General features: G+C 43.4%; 1 protein-coding gene across 21 annotated transcripts in view; it reads left to right on the top strand.

Annotated features, from left to right (window-relative positions):
- RGS6 (regulator of G protein signaling 6) overlaps positions 1-21518 on the top strand; it is a 570894-nt gene that overhangs the window by 491922 nt on the left and 57454 nt on the right. For all 21 annotated transcript variants that reach the window (XR_012036887.1, XM_072839235.1, XM_072839241.1 and 18 more), the window contains one exon: positions 17638-17748. Coding sequence is in view for 20 of the 21 variants with exons in the window: in XM_072839235.1 (XP_072695336.1) it covers positions 17638-17748 (111 nt within the window). In the remaining variant the exon portion in view is untranslated. The remainder of the gene's footprint in view (positions 1-17637; positions 17749-21518) is intronic.

Raw genomic sequence — 21518 nt, forward strand, 5'->3', positions numbered from 1 at the left:
TCAGCCTCTTGATTAATTCAAATAGAATTGCTCCCTTTTCAGCTATAAAATGCCCAGGTTCACTTTATAGGGGGAAGATATTATGTGTGCCCCTTTGAGGTGCTGGCCACGCAAACAGGAGGGGGCTGGGCCATCAGGAGGCGTTCCACCTCCACACACCATCAACCACAGAACTGCATCAAATCAACTGTAAAGAAAATATTTGGCACCTCCAGCCTGGCTTCCTCAGGAGCATTTGTGCTACAATCTGCACCGGTAGCTGGTTCCACTCCCACTCCGTTAACTCATGGGAAACTCAATTTTGTCAACTAAATGGTCTGTTTTTAAAATTCTCAGTGAAGAGGAGAGACCACCTGGGGAATCTGTTATGGAATAAATCTGATCGGACAGTCCCAGACTGAACGTTTGTTCAGCCATATGCTACTGTTGAAGCGATGACCAGTATCCGAGGGATCAAGGGCTTATGCTGGGTCTTAGCATTTCCTGGATATCAGAGTAAAGTGGATCCTTTAAACCCAGCTCACACAGAGGGCTGGCTGTGTGTTCAACCTGTGAGCCTTTCTCTGCTGGCCCCAGGTTGATCTGTATGTTCTTTCTAGATAAATAACAACAAATCGAGGCTAAGAAAATTCTACTCCCAAACCCAAACCCCTCAGTGAACATCCTGTGTTCAGGGGGCCAAGGGCAGCCCTGGATTTGCACTGGCATCTCTGATGGCATCTCATATCTACTCTGGGACTTAATGATAGTGTCACTATTGATATTCTGGGCAATCTTGTGCATTTTAGGATAGTTAGCAGCATCCCCGACTTCTTCCAGCTAGATGCCAAAACCCACATCACAACTGTGACAACCAAAAAAAGTCTTCAGACATCATCAAACGTTCCCAGGGCAGGGCCAGAGGGGAGGCAGCATCAAGTCACCGAGATTCCCAGTAAGAGTTACCGAGATTCCCATTTTCCCTAACACAAGTACTTTGGCAGGTGGCCACTGACTGGAGCTCAGTTTGACTTCGACACAGATTGCTGTGGAGTCAGGGCTGCAGCTGACTCTGCAAGTCACAGAGCACCCCCTCTGCCCCCCTCTACTGTCATGATGCGGGGCTTCCCAAGTACCAGGCTCTAAAGTTGCTTTTCCCATCTCACTGTGGTTGCCTTTGTTCCAGAGAGTGCCCTTGAGTGAGGTAGCAGGATGACCTTGACTGCATTGGTGCTAGAGCCTGCAAGGGACTCTGCGCTTCTTTCTCTGTGGAAGAGCGACAGGAACGATTATTCTTGTGTGCTGGGGGGATCAGTGCTAGTAATGCCTGGCCTTCAAAGGGCACATATGAGTTTGCAGTCCTAAGAGAGCAATGTGGGGGCGGCTAGAGGGAGCATCTTCCCTTGGGTCAAGTCACGCAGGTCCAGTGGTTTTGAGCAGGACAGTCCAGGCAAGGAGGGGTTCAGAATGGGTTTCTCAAACCCTAGCTCTGGGGATTTGGATTCAGTGACTCCAGGTAGATCCAGAGGAGCCTGCATTTTGAATAATCTGCAAGAGGACTGACCAGGTCTTTGAGAATTTGGGGGAATTTGGAGGGAATTTGCCACTGCCTGGCCCTCACTGACCTGAGAGCTCACAGGCGAAGAGGCATCCAACTTTGTCTGATCTCTGGGGGATATGGGGAAAGAGCCTGAACCGAGCAGCCTGAGGGAAGCCCACTGACTCCAGGCAGGTGTGCTGAGGCCTGAGGCCGGCCAGGGAGACAGTCCAGGTGGGGCGGGGAGCCTGGCAGGGCCTACTGTTTGTTTGTTTACTGCTGTCAGGAAGGGCCCCACCTGATAGCATCTCATTATGCCTGAGAGGCTGCTCCCCTGGCACTGGAGAGATTATTCCAAGGAGCCACTCCGCACTCCTAGCTCCGAGCTTCAGGAGTCTCCTCCCAGCAGAGACTAGATTTTATTCCCAGCAGCAATAACTGGCAACTTTTCAATGTGACACAAGGGTTTTTCATTAGAACCACAAGGAAACTCCCAGATAGAGAGGAGGAGGGAGAGGAGCCGGGTGTGAGCAGGAGATAAAGCAGCCTGGAGCCTTGGCCTGTCAGCGGCTCAGTGGGGGCGGGGACAGGGAGGCGGTCCTGGCAGCTGGCCTTGGGTGCGACTGCTCTGCTTCCCAAAGCTGAAAGCTGAGCTGTCTCAGGTGGGCACACACGTCCCCATGCCGGGTGTGCTTTCCCTGGGCCTGCGGCCGGTGATGGGTGGGGATTAGCCATCAGGCAAAGGACCTCGTCCATGTCATGCATGCAGTTCCCCGGGAGCTGATGCTGGGGAGAGGCATGAGGGCTGGTGATGGTGAAGATCCGGTTCCAAAAAGGCAGGAGTCAGGATTGGGTCAAAGGTTTTGGCCACACCCACCCACTCCCCAGAAGGGAATAAGGAAACTTGGCCTACTGAAGGAACAGAGCAGAACAATGTAGAGGATGGGTGTGGAGCCAGCCATCGGGCTTGTGATCCTGCCTCTGTCATTTCTAACTGTGTGACCTTGGGCTGCTTGCTTCATTTCTCTGCCCCTCTGCTACTTCCTTAAAGGAGAGAGAGCAGTAGCACTTAACTTAGAGGGTTAATGAGCTCATCCAGGGCAGGAGCTTCACCCAGTCCTTGGCACTTGCTATATTTGCAATAAATATGAACCTTTATTATGGTTTTCCCCTGTGGTGCTTAATGGTGTCTTGGAAAGAAGCAGAAATCAAGGACGTGGAACAGAATGAACTGGGTGCGTGGTGTTCAAAGGAAGGAACAAAGGGCAAGCCAAGGAGTGAAGCTGGTCCTGCAGATGGCAGCTTTGTGCTAATGCACTCCTTCCACCCTGTCTCTTTTCCGTCTGCTGCACAGAGAGCCCTACGAAGGCCCTGCAGTCCACAGTCTGTGTGTCTGCCCTCGGGTGCCTCTGATAGCACCACTAATCTGGCACCTTTGAGGAAGGAAGGGCCAGATGGGGAGAGTTCGGTTCTTCTGTGCAAATCTTCTCAGGTCGTTCTGGTTTCAACTGTGCTGTCCCATTGTCACCATGAGTGGTTTCAGGCCAACATCGTGGCAACCAATCTCCATTTCCCAGCCTATGCTCCTTTTGCACCTGGAAATAATACAAAGTCCTATCTGTTACCTGATTTTTGCTTTGGATAATATGGTCTCCACACACACAAATGAATTTCCCAGATAAATAACATTTAACACCTTAAGCTTTTTATGTGAACTATTTTAAATGAGAATCTTTTACTTTAAAAAAAAAGATTTATTTATTACAGAGAGAGAAAGGGAGAGTCTCAAGCAGACTCCACACTGAGCACAGAGCCCAACACAGGGCTCGATCTCACCACCCTGAGATCACCACCTGAGCCAAAACCAAGAGTCAGATGCCCAACTGACTGCACCACCCCAGTGCCCCAAAATGAGCATCTTTCTTAAGTAAGGTTCATGCATTTGCCTTCTTAAAGAAAGGACACTATTTTTCAGTTAGTTTTCCTAGATGACTTTTATACTGTGCTTTAAAACCACCAGTGGGGCAGCCCCGGTGGCGCAGCGGTTTGGCGCCGCCTGCAGCCCAGGGCATGATCCTGGAGACCCTGGATCGAGTCCCACATCAGGCTCTCTGTATGATGCCTGCTTCTCCCTCTGCCTGTGTCTCTGCCTCTCTATCTCTCTCTCTCATGAATGAATAAATAAATAAAAAAAAACACCAGTGATCAAGGTCTTACAAAGTGCCACAAACTGCTTCCCTTTCCCTAAATAGCCTCAGACCATTACAACCTTTGAGTGTCTGTTTCTGCTTTTTTAGTTATTGGTTTGTTTTCTTGTTCCCAGTCAACAATCTATAGCAGACCAGGTGTTTCAGTTAGATATCGCTGAGTAACAACTGGCCTCAAAACCTAGTGGCTTCAAACAACAGGCATTTGCTACTGCTCACATGATTATGTGCCAGCTGGCTCCACTGGGTTCATGCTTGCATCCGTGTGCAGCCGTGGATTGGGGAGGCAGCTCTGGGATCATCTTGGCTTCAGCTGGTTTAGGATAACCTCAGCTGAGATACCGGGCTCTCCTTCACATAGTCTCTCATCCTCCAGCTCACATGAGAATAGCAGAATTTCAAGAGAGCGTAGAAGCAGGCAGAGCTTCTTGAGGCTGGGAACTGGCACTCTCACTTCTGCTGTATTTTATTGGCAAACACATGCCACAAGCCCAGACCAGATTCTAGGGCTGGAGAAATAGACTCTTTTTTAAAATTGATCTGCTATACCAGGAAATCAAATGACCAAGTTCCTTAGCCTTGGTCCTAAAGCAAGAATAAAGAGTTTTTTCCAAGGGGTGTGCTCTTCTGAATTCAGATGATGAGCCTCAAGGCATAGGGTTTATGTCCTTGTAAACTCTGCTCAGAGGCCCTTTGGGTCGTATATCTCACCAGTGTTCCCTCAGTAGTTAAAGTTACCAAATAAAAGAAGTCTTACTGTCCTTTGCCAGAGTTCTGAAGGGAGCCCCCTTTTTACTTACCCAAGCCTTATAGCACTTGACAAACCAATTTGGGAATGCAAAACTCTATACATTTTAGTTCCATTTTAGTTCAGCATTTGCCTGAAAAGTCTCTATGTTTTGTAGGGTTTCTGCAAAGACTTCTCCCCATTCACAGGGGCACTGAGCTATGCCCAATCACTGCAGGAGTCACGCCACGCTGCCCCACACAGAGAGATCGAGTTGTCTCATTCCATATCCGCCTGTGTGCTTGGCTGTCCTTACCCTATCCCTGGGAGTCATTTGTGCACCACAGCTGACTGCTGAATTGGTTTTTTACATCATCTTGCTTGTCCATCTTAGGATCGCGGCTACTCTCTGAAACTGGATTCTGGTTCCTTCTCTGCCTCCCAGCCCTCCACGATCATGAAATGTAATTAACGAAATGAGATAAGACAGCAAGGGGCTGGATACCCTAAGGGTTATTAAAAACCTACTAGGGTGATGGAAGTCCAGGAACTTAATGCCTAATGATAATTTCGGGGAAGGAAAAAAGAGGCCAAAGAGGTCATTGCAACGTGGCCTTTATGTGATTCCAGACACCGTGAGATCCTTGCTTCTCCTTTTTCCCAGCCCACTTTAGGTGACAGAGAAGGAAAGATCAGAGGCAATGTAATAGCCAGGGCGATTGTATCCAGACCAAGACCTAGAAGCGCTGAAATATCTGGCCTGGTATATACTCTTCTTTCTGAGGGGCTAATTTCAGCTTCACGTCCCTTCACTCATCCCAAGTTTCCCCAAGGAATCTATTTTCTCTTGGTGATCCCCAATTTAGGAGTTCTTTATATCTTCTCTTTTTCTCACCTTCTCCAGTGTGAAAAAAAATGTGATGAATGAATGAATGAATGAATGAATGAATGAATAATGTTGCTCTTTGCTCTCCACAGTGCTACTTGGCTTTTCCCTTCCCTCTCTAGCCAGAGCCTCTTCCTATCCTGGTTCTCTTTAGTGCAGAGTCTGGAAAACTGCACATACAGTTTGAGGGGCTGCAAACACACTCTTCTAGTCACCTTTTCCACATTCAATTTCCAGGTTTCCTCCCCCTGTAGAGGCCCCAATTTCCTAATGAGTGCTGTAGCACCTTTGTATTATATTTCTAAAGTAGGAGTGATGGTCACTGGCCCAAAATGCTTTATACTCGATGCCTTCTTGTCCCACAGCTGCAAGCCATCCCCCACTGTCCATCTCCCTGGTCTCTGTGTCTCCATCTTCTCTCCCATCTGCTCTGTGGACCACAATCCATACGTGTGCATCACTCTAGGGGTACCTTCCAGGCACCCCTCAACCCATCACTTTTTCCTCCAACTCACCTTACTTTTTTTGTCACATTCTTTACAAAATGTAGCAAAATTATGTCATTATTTTTTGCTAAGGGAGAAAGGATGAATTCTAAAACTTCTCTCTCAGATTGTTTTAAGTAGTTGGACTAAAAGTTTTCTAAATTTGCTATTGTTATTTCTTTCCTCTCTAGGTTTATCAAAAGTGGAACCTAATTAACAAACTGTGTTAATAACCCCTTATTATATACATACAATTAGTTGACCCTTGAACAACGCAAGTTTGAACTCCACTCATACACAGAATTTTTTCAATAAATATAGGACAGTACTATAAATGTATTTTCTCTTCCTTATGATTTTCTTAACATTTTCTTTTTTCTGCTTTATTGTAAGAATACAGCACATCATACATATAACATACAAAATATGAATTGTTTATATTATTGGTAAGGCTTTAATCAATAGTAGCTATTAGCAGTTAAGTTTGGGGGAGTCAAAAGCTGTATGGATTTTTGACCGCACAGGGGTTCAGTGCTCCAACTCCCATGTTGTTCATGTTGTTCAAGGGTCAACTGTAATATATATAACATATATGTCATATATATGAGTCCTCATATATAAAATATGTATATGTGTGTGTGCGTGGATATGTATATACGTGTGTTTATAGTAACCCATGACTACTAGTTAAAGTTGTTAGAAGCCATGACTTTGCTCTTAGCTCAATGTGAGCATCATCCTGTGATCCAGAGGGCTGTTCACTATTTCATGGCACTTGTAGTTCAATAATATTGACTGAATGACTGACCATGGGCTCTACTCTTGACAGCCAGATGGTGAATTTCTTCCCCTTTCTACAAGGAAATGGAAAGAACTATGGGGATAAATTGGTCAGCTCCACACTCCACCCAGGAACCAGTTCAAAGCACCTGATGATGGTGGATAGCCTTTTTGCTAATGACTAGTGTGTCAGCATCTTCTAATGATGTGAGAATTTGGCATTTGATAATAACAACACCATATACTAATCAGAAGGAGGCAGAAATAAAGGGACAAGGATGTTAAAACTGCTCAGTGAGAAGTCATGTTCCTAATGGACTTCCCCTGGATTTCTTGTATTTAGTTTTTTTCCATTTCTTCCTGTACTAGTTAGCTCAGGTGGCCATAACAAAATACCACAGACTGGGTGACATAAACAACAGACATCTATTTTCTCACAGTACCAGAAGTTGGAAGTCTTTGATCAAGGTGCCAGCAGGGCTGGTTTCTGGTGGGGCCTCTTTTCTTGACTTGCAGATGGCCTCCTGCTTGCTGTGTCCTCACATGGCCTTTCCTCTGTGCACACACACACAGGCAAGAGAGCTCTGGTATCTCTTCCTCTCTTTATGATGAAAGTCCTAGCAAAACAGAGCCCCACCCATGACTTCATTTAATCTTAGGCTCTATCTTCAAAACAATCACATTGCAGGGTTAGAGCTTCAACCTAAGAAATTTGGTTGCGGGGGGTGGGTGGCAGGACAGTTCAGTCTGTAACACTTCCCTGTTCTGCCTTAGGCCCATCCACATACCCAAGGATCTGTGAGCATTGTTGCTTGTATGCTATCATGTGCCAGCTGTCTGCAAAGCTCTTTCCTTGCCTCTCTGTTCTCTCTCTATGCTTTTCCTATCCAACTCAAGTCTTCCTGTAGTCATTGATGTTGACTTTGGACTCAAACTTTCTATCAACCACTGCTACCTTCCTCATTGCCTACTGGCCCATTTCACTGTCTTTGTGTGTCTCCAGGAGACTTTGGTATCTTGTCTGTGCACTGCAAGGAAGTGCATGTTCTGGGGGAAAAGAAGCCTCTCTAGCTAATGCTACAGAGAGCTGCCTTCATTAACTGCCCTTCACATTTCCATCACCTTCATCCTTTTTTTCAATTGTATTGCCTTGTTGCCAAGCAATAGAACCCCAGCTTGAACCCAGTTCAGCTAAAAAGAGCATGTGCTGACCCACAGAATATGAGGAGGAGCTGCAGAATTGAGCTCTGGGATGACCAGCGATACCACTAGATTTAAGAATAGCTGGATCCAGGGGGTACCTGGTGACTCAGTCAGTTGAGTTGACTCTTGATCTCAGCTTGGGTCTTGATCTCAGGGTCATGAGTTCTAGCCTCATGTGAGTGTGGAGCCCACAAAAAAAAGAAAAGAGAAAAGAGAGAGAAGAGAAGAGAAGAGAAGAGAAGAGAAGAGAAGAGAAGAGAAGAGAAGAAAGGAAAGAAAGAAAGAAAGAAAGAAAGAAAGAAAGAAAGAAAGAAAGAAGAAAGGAAGAAAGAAAGAAGAAAGGAAGGAAGGAGAAAGAAAGAGAGAGAGAAAAAGAAAGAGAAAGAAGAAAGAAAGAAAGAAAGGAAAGAAAGAAAGAAAGAAAGAAAGAAAGAAAGAAAGAAAGAAAAGAAAAGAAAGAAAGAAGAAAGAAAGAAAGAAAGAAAGAAAGAAAGAAGAAAGAAAGAAAGAAAGAAGAAAGAAGAAAGAAAGAAAGAAAGAAAGAAAGAAAGAAAGAAAGAAAGAAAGAAAGAAAGAAAGAAAGAAAGAAAGAAAAAGAATGAATAGTGGGAGCAAATAAATAATAGCTGGAGCCAGGACCTTCAACACTCCCAAGACTCCTTCACTACTTGTCCTGCCCCACTTTCCACGTTGGCCTCATCATCTTTCATCACAGACAGGTGTTAGAAAACAGGACTGTCTCCAGTCCCTGAACTTTGTGACTACAGATCCTACACTTGAAGCTAGAGAAAGAGAGTATTAGCCCAGCTTTGGTCAGTAAGGTATCCATTCAACTGTGGCCAGGAGCACAGTTTATAAGTACATGGCAGCGCCTAAAGTAGCCCTGGTGCAGCCCTATGTGTTGGGGTGCAATTCCCAGAAGATAGGTAAAACTGAGCAAGAACCCAGAGATGTCTTCTGGGCTAGTTCACGCATTCTGGAGGGCTACTCACCACCCAGGATCCCTAGCTGCTTCACTCAAACCCCAAGTGACACAGCACAGGGGTCAACCTAACCAAGTACACTCACTATATTCCTGGATGGCATTTCTGTCTCCATTTGTACCTCTTTTCACACCTAAGAAATGGCGTTGCACAGCCCTGGTGCAGACCCAAAGGTATTCTCTCTGCATGAAGCTTAGATCTTATCCTAGGTAACCAACCCTTTGTTTCTTTCCTCTGTATCCCACTTTGGGGATGCCTTTAGGATACCTTCTTAGCATAAAACCTCCAGGAGAGATGAAAGAGACAAGAGAGCAGGGACAAGATGAGCAGTGCTTGCTTTTACTCCACCCCTTGTATGGTTTCTGGCCGGTCTCATGGTGTTGAGAAGCATAGGGAAGAGGAGAGCCCCTTCCATCTCTTCCTGGTGTGGGGTACTCTTTCACCTTCTCTCAATCCTCTGCCACCACAATTATGGAGTTAACCTTCTCTGCCCCTCTCTCTGAGAAGGATCAACCCCCCAAAAGTTAGGAGAGGAGTTAAGGCGACGGACTACTAAGAGCCAAAGCCACTCAGAGGAACCTCCAAGAGAAGGCACTTTGCTGTCTCCTGTCTTTTCCATGAAGTGGTGACAAACAGGACACAGGCAAGCATAGATTCATGAACACTGAGTTTATTTGCATAGGTTGTAACAATGACAGTCCAATAAAACATGTTGGTGCCATTCCTAAAAAGTCCATGCCGGTCTTGTATACACCTTTTACCTACCGGCACACCCTCTGTTAAGTGACTTCATTCTCTACCTTCTGGACAAATGCCTCTCATATTACACCTGTGGAAGATAGAATAATAGTCCCTCAAAGATGCCCAGGTCCTAATCCCCAGAATCTATAACTGTGTTAGGTTACACGGCAAAGGGGGATTATGTTTGCAGATGGAATTAAGGTTAGTAATCAGTTAACCTAACATAAGGGGATTACCCTGGATTATCCAGGTGGGCCCAGTGTGACTAAGAGACTCTTTGTTGTAGACAAGGGAGGCAGAAAGGTCAGTGTCAGAGTGATGAGACATGAGCCACCCTTGACCAGGTATTGCTGGATTTGAAGAGGCTCCCCAGGAGCCAAGAAATATGGGATACCACTACCAGATGGGAGGGAAAGGCAAGGAAATGTATTCTCCCCTTGAGCCTCCAGAAGGAACATGATCCTGCTAACACCTTGACTTTAGTCCCACCATGTCCATTTCAGACTTCTGACCCCTTAGAACTATAAGATAATACATTTGTGCTTTTAAGTATGTAGCAGTTTGTTCCAGCAGCTGTAAGAAACTAATATACCATCCAATATCTCACTTCCTCTTAGAATCTCAAGATCTTCCTTTCTAAACTACCTTTAAAAATGTCCACGTCTTGGGCAGCCCGGGTGGCTCAGCGGTTTAGCACCGCCCTCAGCCCAGGGCCTGATCCTGGGGACCCAGGATCGAGTCCCATGTCAGGATCCCTGCATGGAGCCTGCTTCTCCCTCTGCCTGTGTCTCTGCCTTTCTCTGTCTCTCTCTCTCTCTCTCTCATAAATAAAATAAAATCTTTTAAAAAAAAAAAAAGTCCATGTCTCAGGGCACCTGAGTGGCTCAGTTGGTTAAGCATCCAGCTCTTGGTTTCATTTCAGGTCATAATCTCAGGGTCGTGAGATTGAACCCCTTGTCGGGCTCTGCATTCAGTGGGGAGTCTGCTTGAGATTCTCTCTCTCCCTCTGCCCCTCCCTACTCCCTCTTTAAAAAAACAAACAAATTCCAAGTCTCTTGCTTGGTCAGAAGGTCCTGGTGTAGCCCTAATTCTTTTCTTTTTTAAAAAAGATTTTATTTATTTATTCATGAGAGACACAGAGAGAGAGAGGGAGGCAGAGACACAGGCAGAGGGAGAAGCAGGCTCCATGTAGGGAGCTTGATGTGGGACTTGATCCCAGGACTCCAGGATCATGCCCTGGGCCAAAGGCAGGTGCCAAGCCACTGAGCCACCCAGGGATCCCCAGCCCTGTCTAATTCTGATGATTCAGTCAGTACATCCCACTTCTACCAATAAAATATTACATTCAAAATGCACATACTATCTTCTTTACAAAGCCTCCAACCAACTTTATTTATGTAGCTATACTCTAACAAAATCGCTGTGTGTCTTCCAATACAACAAACTTCCCTGTTGATCAATGCTGTCTACCATCGGCGCTGGTTGACTGATTAGGGATCATGCTGATTTGTTCTCTGTTGCTTCGGTGCATATTGCAGGACTTCTGTAGGAGGTTCTTACCTCTCTCTTCACGTGTTCTTCCACATATAGCCAGGGTCCCATCTGAACCCTGCTCTGAGAAAGCACGATGCGGGGTGAGGCCATAGGAACTTCATTCACACCTAATGCCGGTTCCATAGTCCTATCTCCTGCTCTTAATTTCAGTGGTTACAAAAATCCCTCCTTGGGCTCTCAACCACTTCTCTAGAACCATCATCATCATTAATCTCACCACCTCTTCTCCACCTTCTGAAGATATCCCCTAATTTCTCTTAAAGAGACCTGGCTGAGAGCCAATGTTTCATTACAACTTGTGTCCTCCTAGCTGTTCCCTGGCCTTGTAAGGTGCTGCCGCCTTGGGCTGGCCAGCACAGCAGCTGTCTTCATTAGGCAATGACTAACAGGCCGCCGAAAGGCAGGCTCCCCCGAGTGCCTGAGTACTCAGAATTCTCATCCAGCCTCTCCTGAGCCTCTCTTGCCTCCCCTCACCCCAGGTACTTCTGCTGGGCTCCATCCAGGAACCTAGGTATGGCATGGCCGGTCAGACCTGCCTTCACCAGTTGTAGGTGTGGCCACATAAAACAAGCTGGAGTGGCATCCAGTGCAACCTCTAGCCCATCTCACAGAAATCTGAGGAGGGGTAAGGAAGGCAGGGGAGGAAATCTTGTTTTCCCATCTCCATGTGTTATTACTTGAGGGAAATCCATTTCTGGTTTTTAAAAACATCCTCCAAGACACGTGGTGGCTCAGTGGTTGAGTTTCTGCTTTCGACTCAGGTCCTGATCCCAGGATCCCAGGATCCCAGGATCGAGTCCCATATCCCCGCAGGGAGCCTGCTTCTCTTTCTGTGTATGTCTCTCTGTGTCTGTCATGAATAAATAAATAGAATCTTTTTTAAAAATTAAATTAAAAAATAAAATAATTTTTAAAATCCTCCATAACTTGAAATTAGTTCGGAGACACACTCCCCCACTCCAAACACACATACCCTTTGCCTTGGGTTGCTTAGGTAGAAGTCTTTCATTTGAGATTGGGGCCACTGGAGACTGAGGTTATTGGAATGGCTAGGGGCACATTCTGGGAGACAAAAGGGTCACCATTGAAGAGAGCCATGGACTACACCCACCATCTCAAATTCTGAGAATGCAGTGGACACCCAAGTACATCATAATCAGGAAAGCCTCAGCACCTCACCATGCCTCAGACACATCTCCCATTGGCCCATCGTCCCTCAAACAGGATTGAGGTTATCAGCTGCTGCTTTGTTTTTGTGGCATCTTGAGTGAAGGAATCAGGTGGTCAAGTGTGTCCTCTCCAGCCTCATGGCCACATTCTTTCACGTTCCTTGCAGTGGGTTGAATAGTGGCCTCCAATGGGGTATGTGGAAGTCCCAGTCCATGGGACCCATGAATGTGACTTTATCTGGGAAAAGAGTCTTTATAAATACAAATTAGGGATCTTGAGGTGAACTTGTCCTGGATTATCCCCGTGGACCCTAAATCCAATGGCAAGCAAGAGAGAGAAGGGAAGAAGGCCCAGACCCAGAGGAAAAGTCATGTGAGGACAGAAGTAGAGATTGGAGTTACATACCTACATGCCAAGGACTGCCTGGAACCAACAGAAGCTGGAAGAGGTGAGGAAGGATTCTTCTCCCTCAAGCCCTCAGAGCGGGCATAGGCCTGCTGACACCTTGATTTCAGAATTCTAGCCCCCAGGAATGAGAGTAGACTTCTGTCATTTTAAGCCACCAAGTTAGTGGTCATTTGCTATAGCAGCCCTAGGTGACTATTATGTACTTTAATGTGCAACCCATTTCTTTCAGAAAAGATGGAATTATCCCATGTGGCAAAGGATGGCTCCCTGTGGAGCTGTCACAGCACAGGCCTGTAGTCTGAGCCTTCCTGCCACGGTGCTGCCCCAGAGCCCTAAGATGCTACAAAGCTCTTAGGGGTGAAGGCTCGCCTGGGCACACTGTCTACTTTGTACTCCTACAAGGACAACATGCCTCCACTGCACATGCTAGTTGCAATCACATATCTTACATGTGTAGAAGACTTGGAAGATTCTTTTGAAATACTTTCCCACTTTTTCTCAAATGGTCCTGAGTGCTCAGCAAGGCCATTATGTAACATGCCGAGCTTGACAAAGAGCACTTAAATGGTTCACCCAAAAATAAGAACTAAGGTTTTCCAATTTGGACCAGTGCTCCTTCTACCCTCTCCCCTGGACAGGCCACACCTGGGACAGCGAGGAGGCTGTGAGGCTATAGAAAACATGCAGTCATGTTTAAAACCAGAAGTATCCCAGACTCCTTCATTTTGCTTGGACGAATAAAATGTGTGTCCTGAGCCCCTAGGAAAATTAAAGAATAAGATGTGGTGCTTCCCAGACTTCAATGTGCATATAAATCACCCGAGGAATCGGATTAAAATGCAGTTTCTGACTCTGTATGTCTGGGGTGGCACTTGAGATTCTGCATTTCTTGGAAGCTCTCAAGTGATAACTGTACTGCTGGTTTGCAGACCACACTTTTTGAGTAGCAATGAGATGTACCTGCTGGCTAATTTCTTCAACTTTCAGCAGTAATTGACCGTGCTTGCTCTCTGCAATTCAGTAGTAAGAACGGTGGCTCTGAATTTATCATTTCAGGAGAGATTGGTGACTCTCAAGTTGTCAGTGCTTAGAGAAAAGTTTTATTGTGAATTGATAACCATAAAAATATTCATATCTTTTGGCCCAAAATTTCCACTTATGGGTGTTAATTCTAAATAAGTAACCCAAAAGATGGAAAAACCGATATGAACAATGGTGTCCTAAAACACTTTAAATTCTGTGTCTAGTATAAAGGAAATGATTACGTTAATTATTATAAATTCACTCAAGACAATATTGTGGACATATGTTTATTTTCTCTCCCCCTCAAAAACAATATGTAAGCAAAGGAATAGAAATGGTATAAACTGACACAGTCAACAAATTAATGGATTAAGAGTTTCAACAGATTTTTCCAAGATTGAGAGTCTATGGAATTAGGGCATAACCATGGTCCCCTATCTCTATTTTTTAACTGGGTGATGGGTATAAGGGTGATGTCCTTACAATTTTTATGTCTTTCTGTATCCCTGGAATATTTCAAAATTTAATTTAAAAAAGAAGGTTGGGGACAGAGTGAAGAACATTATATCCTACATGTTAAGAGTGTAAGTATTAAAACAAAGTGAGCCAGATTACCCAACAAAATTTGCTCTTGGCTCTTGAAGTTCTAGAGACCATGGAAGTTAAGAATAAAGCATGAGGCTAACCCAGACGAATGGGTAAAGTCTGTCTCTGGATTTTTGGATGCCTAGATCCATGCCCTGTAGGAAATCATCTCTCCCCTGTTTCTACCACCATAAAAGATGGGTAATTTATTCTCCAGAGAAATTGAGTCATATCAGCTCAGAATTCAGGCACCTTACATCATAAAGAGCCAGGTGAAAACAAGCAGATTAATAGAAGATCTATATACTGAACAGTGGGACCATCCACCCCTCCTCTGCCTGGCTCTCAACTGTCCAGGAGCTAAATGTATATATGCCCACAGGCAAGAGACTCGGAAACTACAATCTGGGGGCCAAGTCACTCCATTCTACTGTTTTTGCAAATAATGCTTTATTGGAACACAACCACACACATTGATTCATGAATTATTTATAACTGCTTTTTGCTGCAACAGAAGAGCTGAGTTATTGCAACAGTGACCTTCTGGCCTGTAAAACCTGAAATATTTACTGATTCTTACAGAAAACATTTACTTACCCGTGCTCTAGAGAAAAATCAATGTCCCCTGAGGAGAGGCCCCAAATCCCTCATTTGGAGATCTAGTTAAAAAAAGTCTGGTGAGCTGCCCATGACCTGACGATGAAGCCCTGTCCACATACACCTGTGTCTCCAAGCAGGTTTTAGTATCTTACTCTTAGACACAAGCAGATGTGTGTAAGATTTTCCAGACACTCAAGGGAAACCCCAGTATGAAGGATTGTGATGCAAACAAAGAGCAAAAGCGACTTGGAGGAACCAAAAACTATTCAAAAAACAGAAAACAAAAATATGGAATTAATATCCTCAGAATGTTAATATCGGGGGCACCTGGGTGGCTCAGTCAGTTGAATGTCTGACTCATGATTTCAACTCAGATCATTATCTCAGGGTTGTGGGATTGAGCCCCATGTCCAGCTCTGTACTCAACAAGGAGTCTGCTTGAGATTCTCTCTCCCTGCCCCTCCCCCTCCACTCACACTCTCTTCTCTGTCTCTAATATATATATATATATATATATATTTTTTTTTTTTTAAGAAGAAATAAGGATGCCTGGGTGGCTCAACATCTGCCTTCGCCTCCCGGGATCAAGTCCCATATCAGGCTCCCTGCGAGAAGCCTGCTTCTCCCTCTGCCTATGTCTCTACCTTTCTCTCTGTGTGTCTCTCATGTCTCTCTTCTTTTAAATAAAGAAGAAATATTAATATCAGATATCAGAAGATATTTCATCTATGAATCAAGAACTAGATCCTATCATAAACAAGAGTGAACTCTGGAAACTTAAGAAAGTGATAGCCCAAATAAAATAAATAAATAAATAAATAAACAAACAAACAAACAACCAGATAGGAAGGACTGTCAAGCAAAAAGACAAAAAAGATGAAAAGTGGCAGGGCAGAAGAACATTCTAGAAAAAAAAAATCTAAGAAAATTAGATTACCAATCCAGAATGTCCAACATCCAACTAGAAAGAATTATAGCAAGAGAAGACCAAGGAAATTAAGGGCATGAAATTAGCAAAGAAATAATACTTCTGGGAAATAATATTTTTTAAATTTCTTGCACCTTGTACCCAGCATAGTAAATAGAAACAACCAGCAAGGGCCAGGGTGAAATTTCAAGGCACCACAACCATACAGAGAAGACACTGTTTCAAGAAAGAAGAGACCTAAAGCCAAAGAACAAGAATCGAACTGAAGCCAGACTTCTCAGCAGTAACACTGGATGTCAAAATATGCGGTAGAGCAACGCCCTCAGAATTCTGTAGGAAGGTGATTTTTAATTTGGGGTTCTGTGTCCAGCACTTTCAGTCAAGTATCAAGATAGAATAAAAAATATGTTTCGACCTGCAAAGCTTTAAAATAGTTTTTACGTGTCTTTTCTTAGGAAACTACTCAAGGAGTGTTTCAACCCAACCAGGGAGTAAAACCAGTCAACAGATGTGAAGCCCAGAAAACCAAGGGCTCCACACATAAGTTAAGGACATCCCAAGAGGGCGATGTGACATCACATGTGTGGAGCAAATAGTCCAGTCTGGAGCAAGAGTACTCAAGACTTGGAAGCGAGGGCCTCTGAGAGACAGGGAGACAGAACTGAACAACGATTATGTATTGTCTTTAAGATATGGAAAAATTATTGCTAGATGTTTTACAGATTTGTTAGAACACTTGAGGAGGGTAGTAGGCTACTTAGTTCAGCATAAAATAATTTGTATCTAGTTTAATAATGTGGACGCTGACTATTGATTTAACAAAAATTATTATATGTCTCCTAGGAGGATCATGAGAGGAGGTAGAGGGGGGGTAAGTTGGGGACTGGTGAAGGGAAAGTTAAATTCTCATCTAAAATAGATATTCAAGGGGTGCCTGGATGGTTCAGTGGCTGAGCATCTGCCTTCAGCTCAGGTCATGATCCCAGGGTCCTGGGATTGAGTCCCACATCAGGCTCCCCATGGGGAGCCTGCTTCTTTCTCCCTTTGCATATGTCTCCGCCTCTCTCTGTGTGTCTCTCATGAATAAATAAAATATTTTTAAAATAAAATAAAATAGATAATCAAGAACAACTGTAAAAACAAAATTTAGAAATATACAGGTAAGTCCTTAAGGAAACAGAATGGTAGAAAGTGGATGTCTCTGTGAGAAAGGATGGGAGAAAAAAAACTCTCTCTTCTCTTTTTTTTTTCTCTAAATTTGCTATTTGTGTGTGTATGTGAAATCACTTAGTACTGTTTTATTGTTTTAAAAAGATTATATGGCTGTTTAAATTATAACTGAAAAAACTAAGTCGCTTTGTGGAAAAATGCTTGTAATGCATTACCTCCTTTTGGTCTATCAGGATTTTAGTCTTTGAAATAAAGACATTCCCCAGTTGGGAACCCGTGGCTGGCAGCCTGGAGGGACTCTGGTGTCCTTGGTGTGACCCAGATGTCCTGAGATCCATAGTCTCTGTGAGGGGTAACACACAAGCAGGTGTAGACCTATCAGTCAGGCTAACCGCAGCCAGGAAGGGTGCGCCAGGGTCCAGGTAAAGAGGAAAGTGGGGAAAAGATATAAAATGCATATGTATACTATGACGGCATGATGCAAAAATGATACACTGGCCATGAGAAGGAAACAGGCAGAAATGAAACAGTTGAGTTTATCAGAGGTGGAAGTGAAGGTGTTTTTCCTTTAACTTAGAATTATACGAAGACAGTTTTAATGCTTGTGTAAAACAGAATACAAGTTTTTATGGGAAATCAGCGGCATTCTTTGCTCTGCTTCCCTCCTGCAGCTTAATTGCTTACACGGAACAGTATGTGGAATATGATCCTTTGATCACCCCAGCCGAGCCGTCCAATCCCTGGATCAGCGACGATATCACTTTATGGGACATAGAGATGAGGTAAAAAAAAAAAAAAAAATTAATTTTTTAAAAAAGTGTGAATGTTTGAGAAGGAAAGAGATGTGGGGGGAAGATCATGAGATAGTGAGATTCCATTATTTCCTATCTTAATTTGACTATTTTTATCACTAGAACAGAAAGCCTTCAAGTTACCTCCTAAGTTCTGCTTGCACATGGCCCTGCCTCCCTATGCCTTTGGTTTGTGCATGGATCCTTAGTGGCTTCCTCTGACCTCTCTCTGCCCCTGGGATATCATGCTAACAGGGACAGTCCTTCACATTTCTTAGTTCTTTTCTTTTTTTTTTTTTTTTAATTTTATTTATTTATTTTTAGAGAGAGAAAGCATGGTGGGGTGGGGGGCGGGATGGAGAAGCAGATCATGACTCCAGCCAAAACCAAGAGTCAGGGCCTCAACTGACAGTGCGGCGTTTCCTAGTTCTGATTGCTGGAGGGGAAAAAGTCTATTGGCCAAATTTTTTATATATATATAACAGTGGCAACAACAATAGTTAAGTGTTACCCCTGACTCAGCACTGGCCACGTAGTACGGGAGTGCCTGGAGTCCCCACGGCAGGTAAACATTATTCTCAACTTTTAACAGAGGAGGAAACTGAGGCATAGGGGAGTTAATGAATTTGCTCAAGGTCACACAGCGAGTGGGTAGCAGAGTTAGGATCAGGACCCAGACAGCAGGTTCCAGAGCTGTGGTTTTCATGGCTCTGCTCCTCAGGAGGGACTGCAAGGGGCTCTTTGCCTGTGAGGGAAGCTAGTGGGTTTACTTAACAGCTGAGAAGCCGAAGCCCGGAGGGACCTGGACCAGAGTCAGTCACAGAGGGAAGTGCACAGACAGATCTCATGTGGTGTGTGGTGTGCCCCTGCACCCTCTGCCCCTCGGCTAGAGTTTTTATTTCATTTTTCTTTCCTGTATATCACCCTCATTTGCTTTCTGGTTTCTTGCTTGTTTCTGGTTTCTTTTCTGGAAATAAACCTTACAAAAAGTTAAACCTTAAAAAAAAACAAGTAATAAACCTTACAAAAAGTAATAAAAGTCTGGGGCGCCTGGGTGGTTCTGTCAGTTAAACATCTGCCTTCGGCTTAGGTCATGGTCTCAGGGTCTTGGGATCAAGCCTCCCACCTGTTGGGCTCCCTGCTCAGGAGGGGAGTCTGGTTCTCCCTCTTCCTCTGCCCCTTTGTCACTCGTACTCTCGTGTGCTCTCTCTCTCTCTCTCAAATAAATAAATAAATCTTTTTTAAAAGATGAGAAATCTTTTTAAAAAGTAATAAAAGTCTTTTATTACTCTTATATTTTGCTTGTTATAGAAAGTTTAAACTATTCAGCTGTGCTTAATGAAGAAAAGTCACTCTCCCTCTCATCCAATGTCACTTTCCAGAAAGAGTCTTTGTTTATGATCTAATGCATAGGCCCCAAACTGAGCCAGGGCACCCTGGGCCGCTGCAGGGAATTCACAGGATTACCCTGGGGCTGCTCGAAACCCTTGGGGAAGCACGGTGACGTCTGATGTGTGTCAGAGACTGCATGAAGTACTGCTGGAGGCCCTTCCCTGTTTTCAACATCTCACTTTACATTCCTTTCAGTGATGTCATATCTTTGTAAATCTGGGTTTTCAGGGCAGTTGCTAGATAAAAAGCCAGTACTGTACAAACATCAAAATGGAACAGAAAATGAGCGTGTTGGGTTCCAGTCTGATTCCAAAGTACAAGAAGATATACGGTGCTCAACAGGCCCACATGGTGGTTGTTTATGAATGAAGTAAACCTTGTTTTTTTCTTTAAATTTATATGTACTTTTAGGACGTAAATATATATTAAGTCTTCTGGACCTGACTATTTAAAAGACAAAGCTATTACATGTTTTGTTTGGGTTTTTTTTTTTTTTTTGGCCCAGAGGCACCATGCAAACATTACTGAGACACTAAGGGTACGGTGAACTTGGGAAGTTTGGGAACTTTTGATTTAGAGTCTATCCTTTTAGATTCTTACCTATATACAATATCATATTCTATTGCATAAATTAATTCATTATATATACATTGTCCCATAATTTTTTAAATAGCACATCATGGGAATCTTTCTCTGTAAATACATATAAACTCATCTTACCTTACCCTTTTCAATAACTATGTAGTGTCCCCTTGCATGAGTGTAGTATAAAGTATTTAACCAATCTCCAGGTTGTAAACATGAAGGTTATATCCCCCCCCCCCTTTTTTTTGGCTAGTGTAAAAAATGATATTAAGGACATTCTTATACACAAGTCCAATTATTGCTTTAGGATAAATTTCCAAGAGTGGAATTGCTAGGCCTGGCATGTATATTTTGATTTTAGTTTATATGGCCAGATTCCTCTTGAGCAAAGTAATACCATTTTTTTTCATGCCTTCAGCTTAAAAGTGTCCGTTTCCCACATCTATCACCAACCCAAATGTTATCAATCTTTGTCATCTTTGCAAGTGTAATAAGTTAAAATAAAAATCCCATTTCTTTTTCACTTCTTTGTTAAGAGACTAGAGAATCTTTTCTCATGGTTGGTATTCATTTTTCTCTTGTGTTTTGACTGTTTTGTGTTCTTCACTTACTTTTCTAGTGGCGTGTTTTGCTTTGGACATTGAGATATAAAACAGTTACATTTACTTGGATTATATATTTTATCTTTTTCCTGGTATTTCATGTTTTCTGGATCTTATTCTTTTTGTTTCTTTTCCTCTTCCCTGATTTTTGCTTTATTAATCAAGTGTTGTATTAGCTTTCCTTACCCTAGTTTCTATTCTAGTCATATTTACTTTTAAATGTCTTAAATTATGGGCAGCCCTGGTGGTGCAGTGGTTTAGCACCGCCTGCAGCCCGGGGTGTGATCCTGGAGACCCGGATCGAGTCCCACATCAGGCTCCCTGCATGGAACTTCCTGTGTCTTCTCCCTCTGCCTGTGTCTCTGCCTCTCTCTCTCTCTCTCTCTGAATAAATAAATAAAACCTTTAAAAAATAGGGTTTTTAAATTCTAACTAATGCCATCAATTCATACAAATAATAATAAAGTGTTTAAAATAAAGAATAGAATAAAATAGATTTGCCTCCTCCAAATCCCATTCTTCTTGATAGGTTTGTTAACCTGATATATTTTAAACCAACATTTTGGGACTTATATTTCTCCATCAACATTAAATGAAAAATAGTTTATAGATGAGTATCTTTTTTCTAATAGTTCTGATGTGTCCTACCTCATCTCTTCTACTCTGATCCAAGAATTAAAATCTTTCTTTAACTCAAGGTATTTTCTCTCCTTTTCTTTTTAATCACTACTACTCTTTCTTCTGTTTTATCCTCTCTTTTCAGGAAATCCTTTGGTAGAAACTCAGCCTCTGGAATGGAGCAGCCATATCTCTCTTTTCTCTTTTATAATTCCCATCTCTTAGTCCTTTTAGTCTATATTCAAGGATAGAATTCCTTGAGTTACTCTTCAGAGCCTCCAGCTTGGTATTCAGTGATGCCCATTCTGTGATTTTATACTTCACGAGTTTTTCTTTTCCTACTGAGTGTTGGGAGGGCTGAGTGACAATCATGCTTTTCATTTCCAAGAATTCTTAATACTTCTTGGACTCCTTTTTCTTAAGTAGTCTGCTCTGTTCTTCTGATATGTATCCTTTTAAGTCCCTCTGAGGATGTGATACAGGTTTGGTTTGGTTTGGTTTTCATACTTCCTCTCTATTTGTGACAGTCTGTTTCATTGGTGATCATTTATCACAGAATCAATC

This window comes from Canis lupus, chromosome 9, assembly GCF_048164855.1.
Source record: "Canis lupus baileyi chromosome 9, mCanLup2.hap1, whole genome shotgun sequence".
In the NCBI taxonomy this organism is placed as follows: Eukaryota; Metazoa; Chordata; class Mammalia; order Carnivora; family Canidae; genus Canis; species Canis lupus.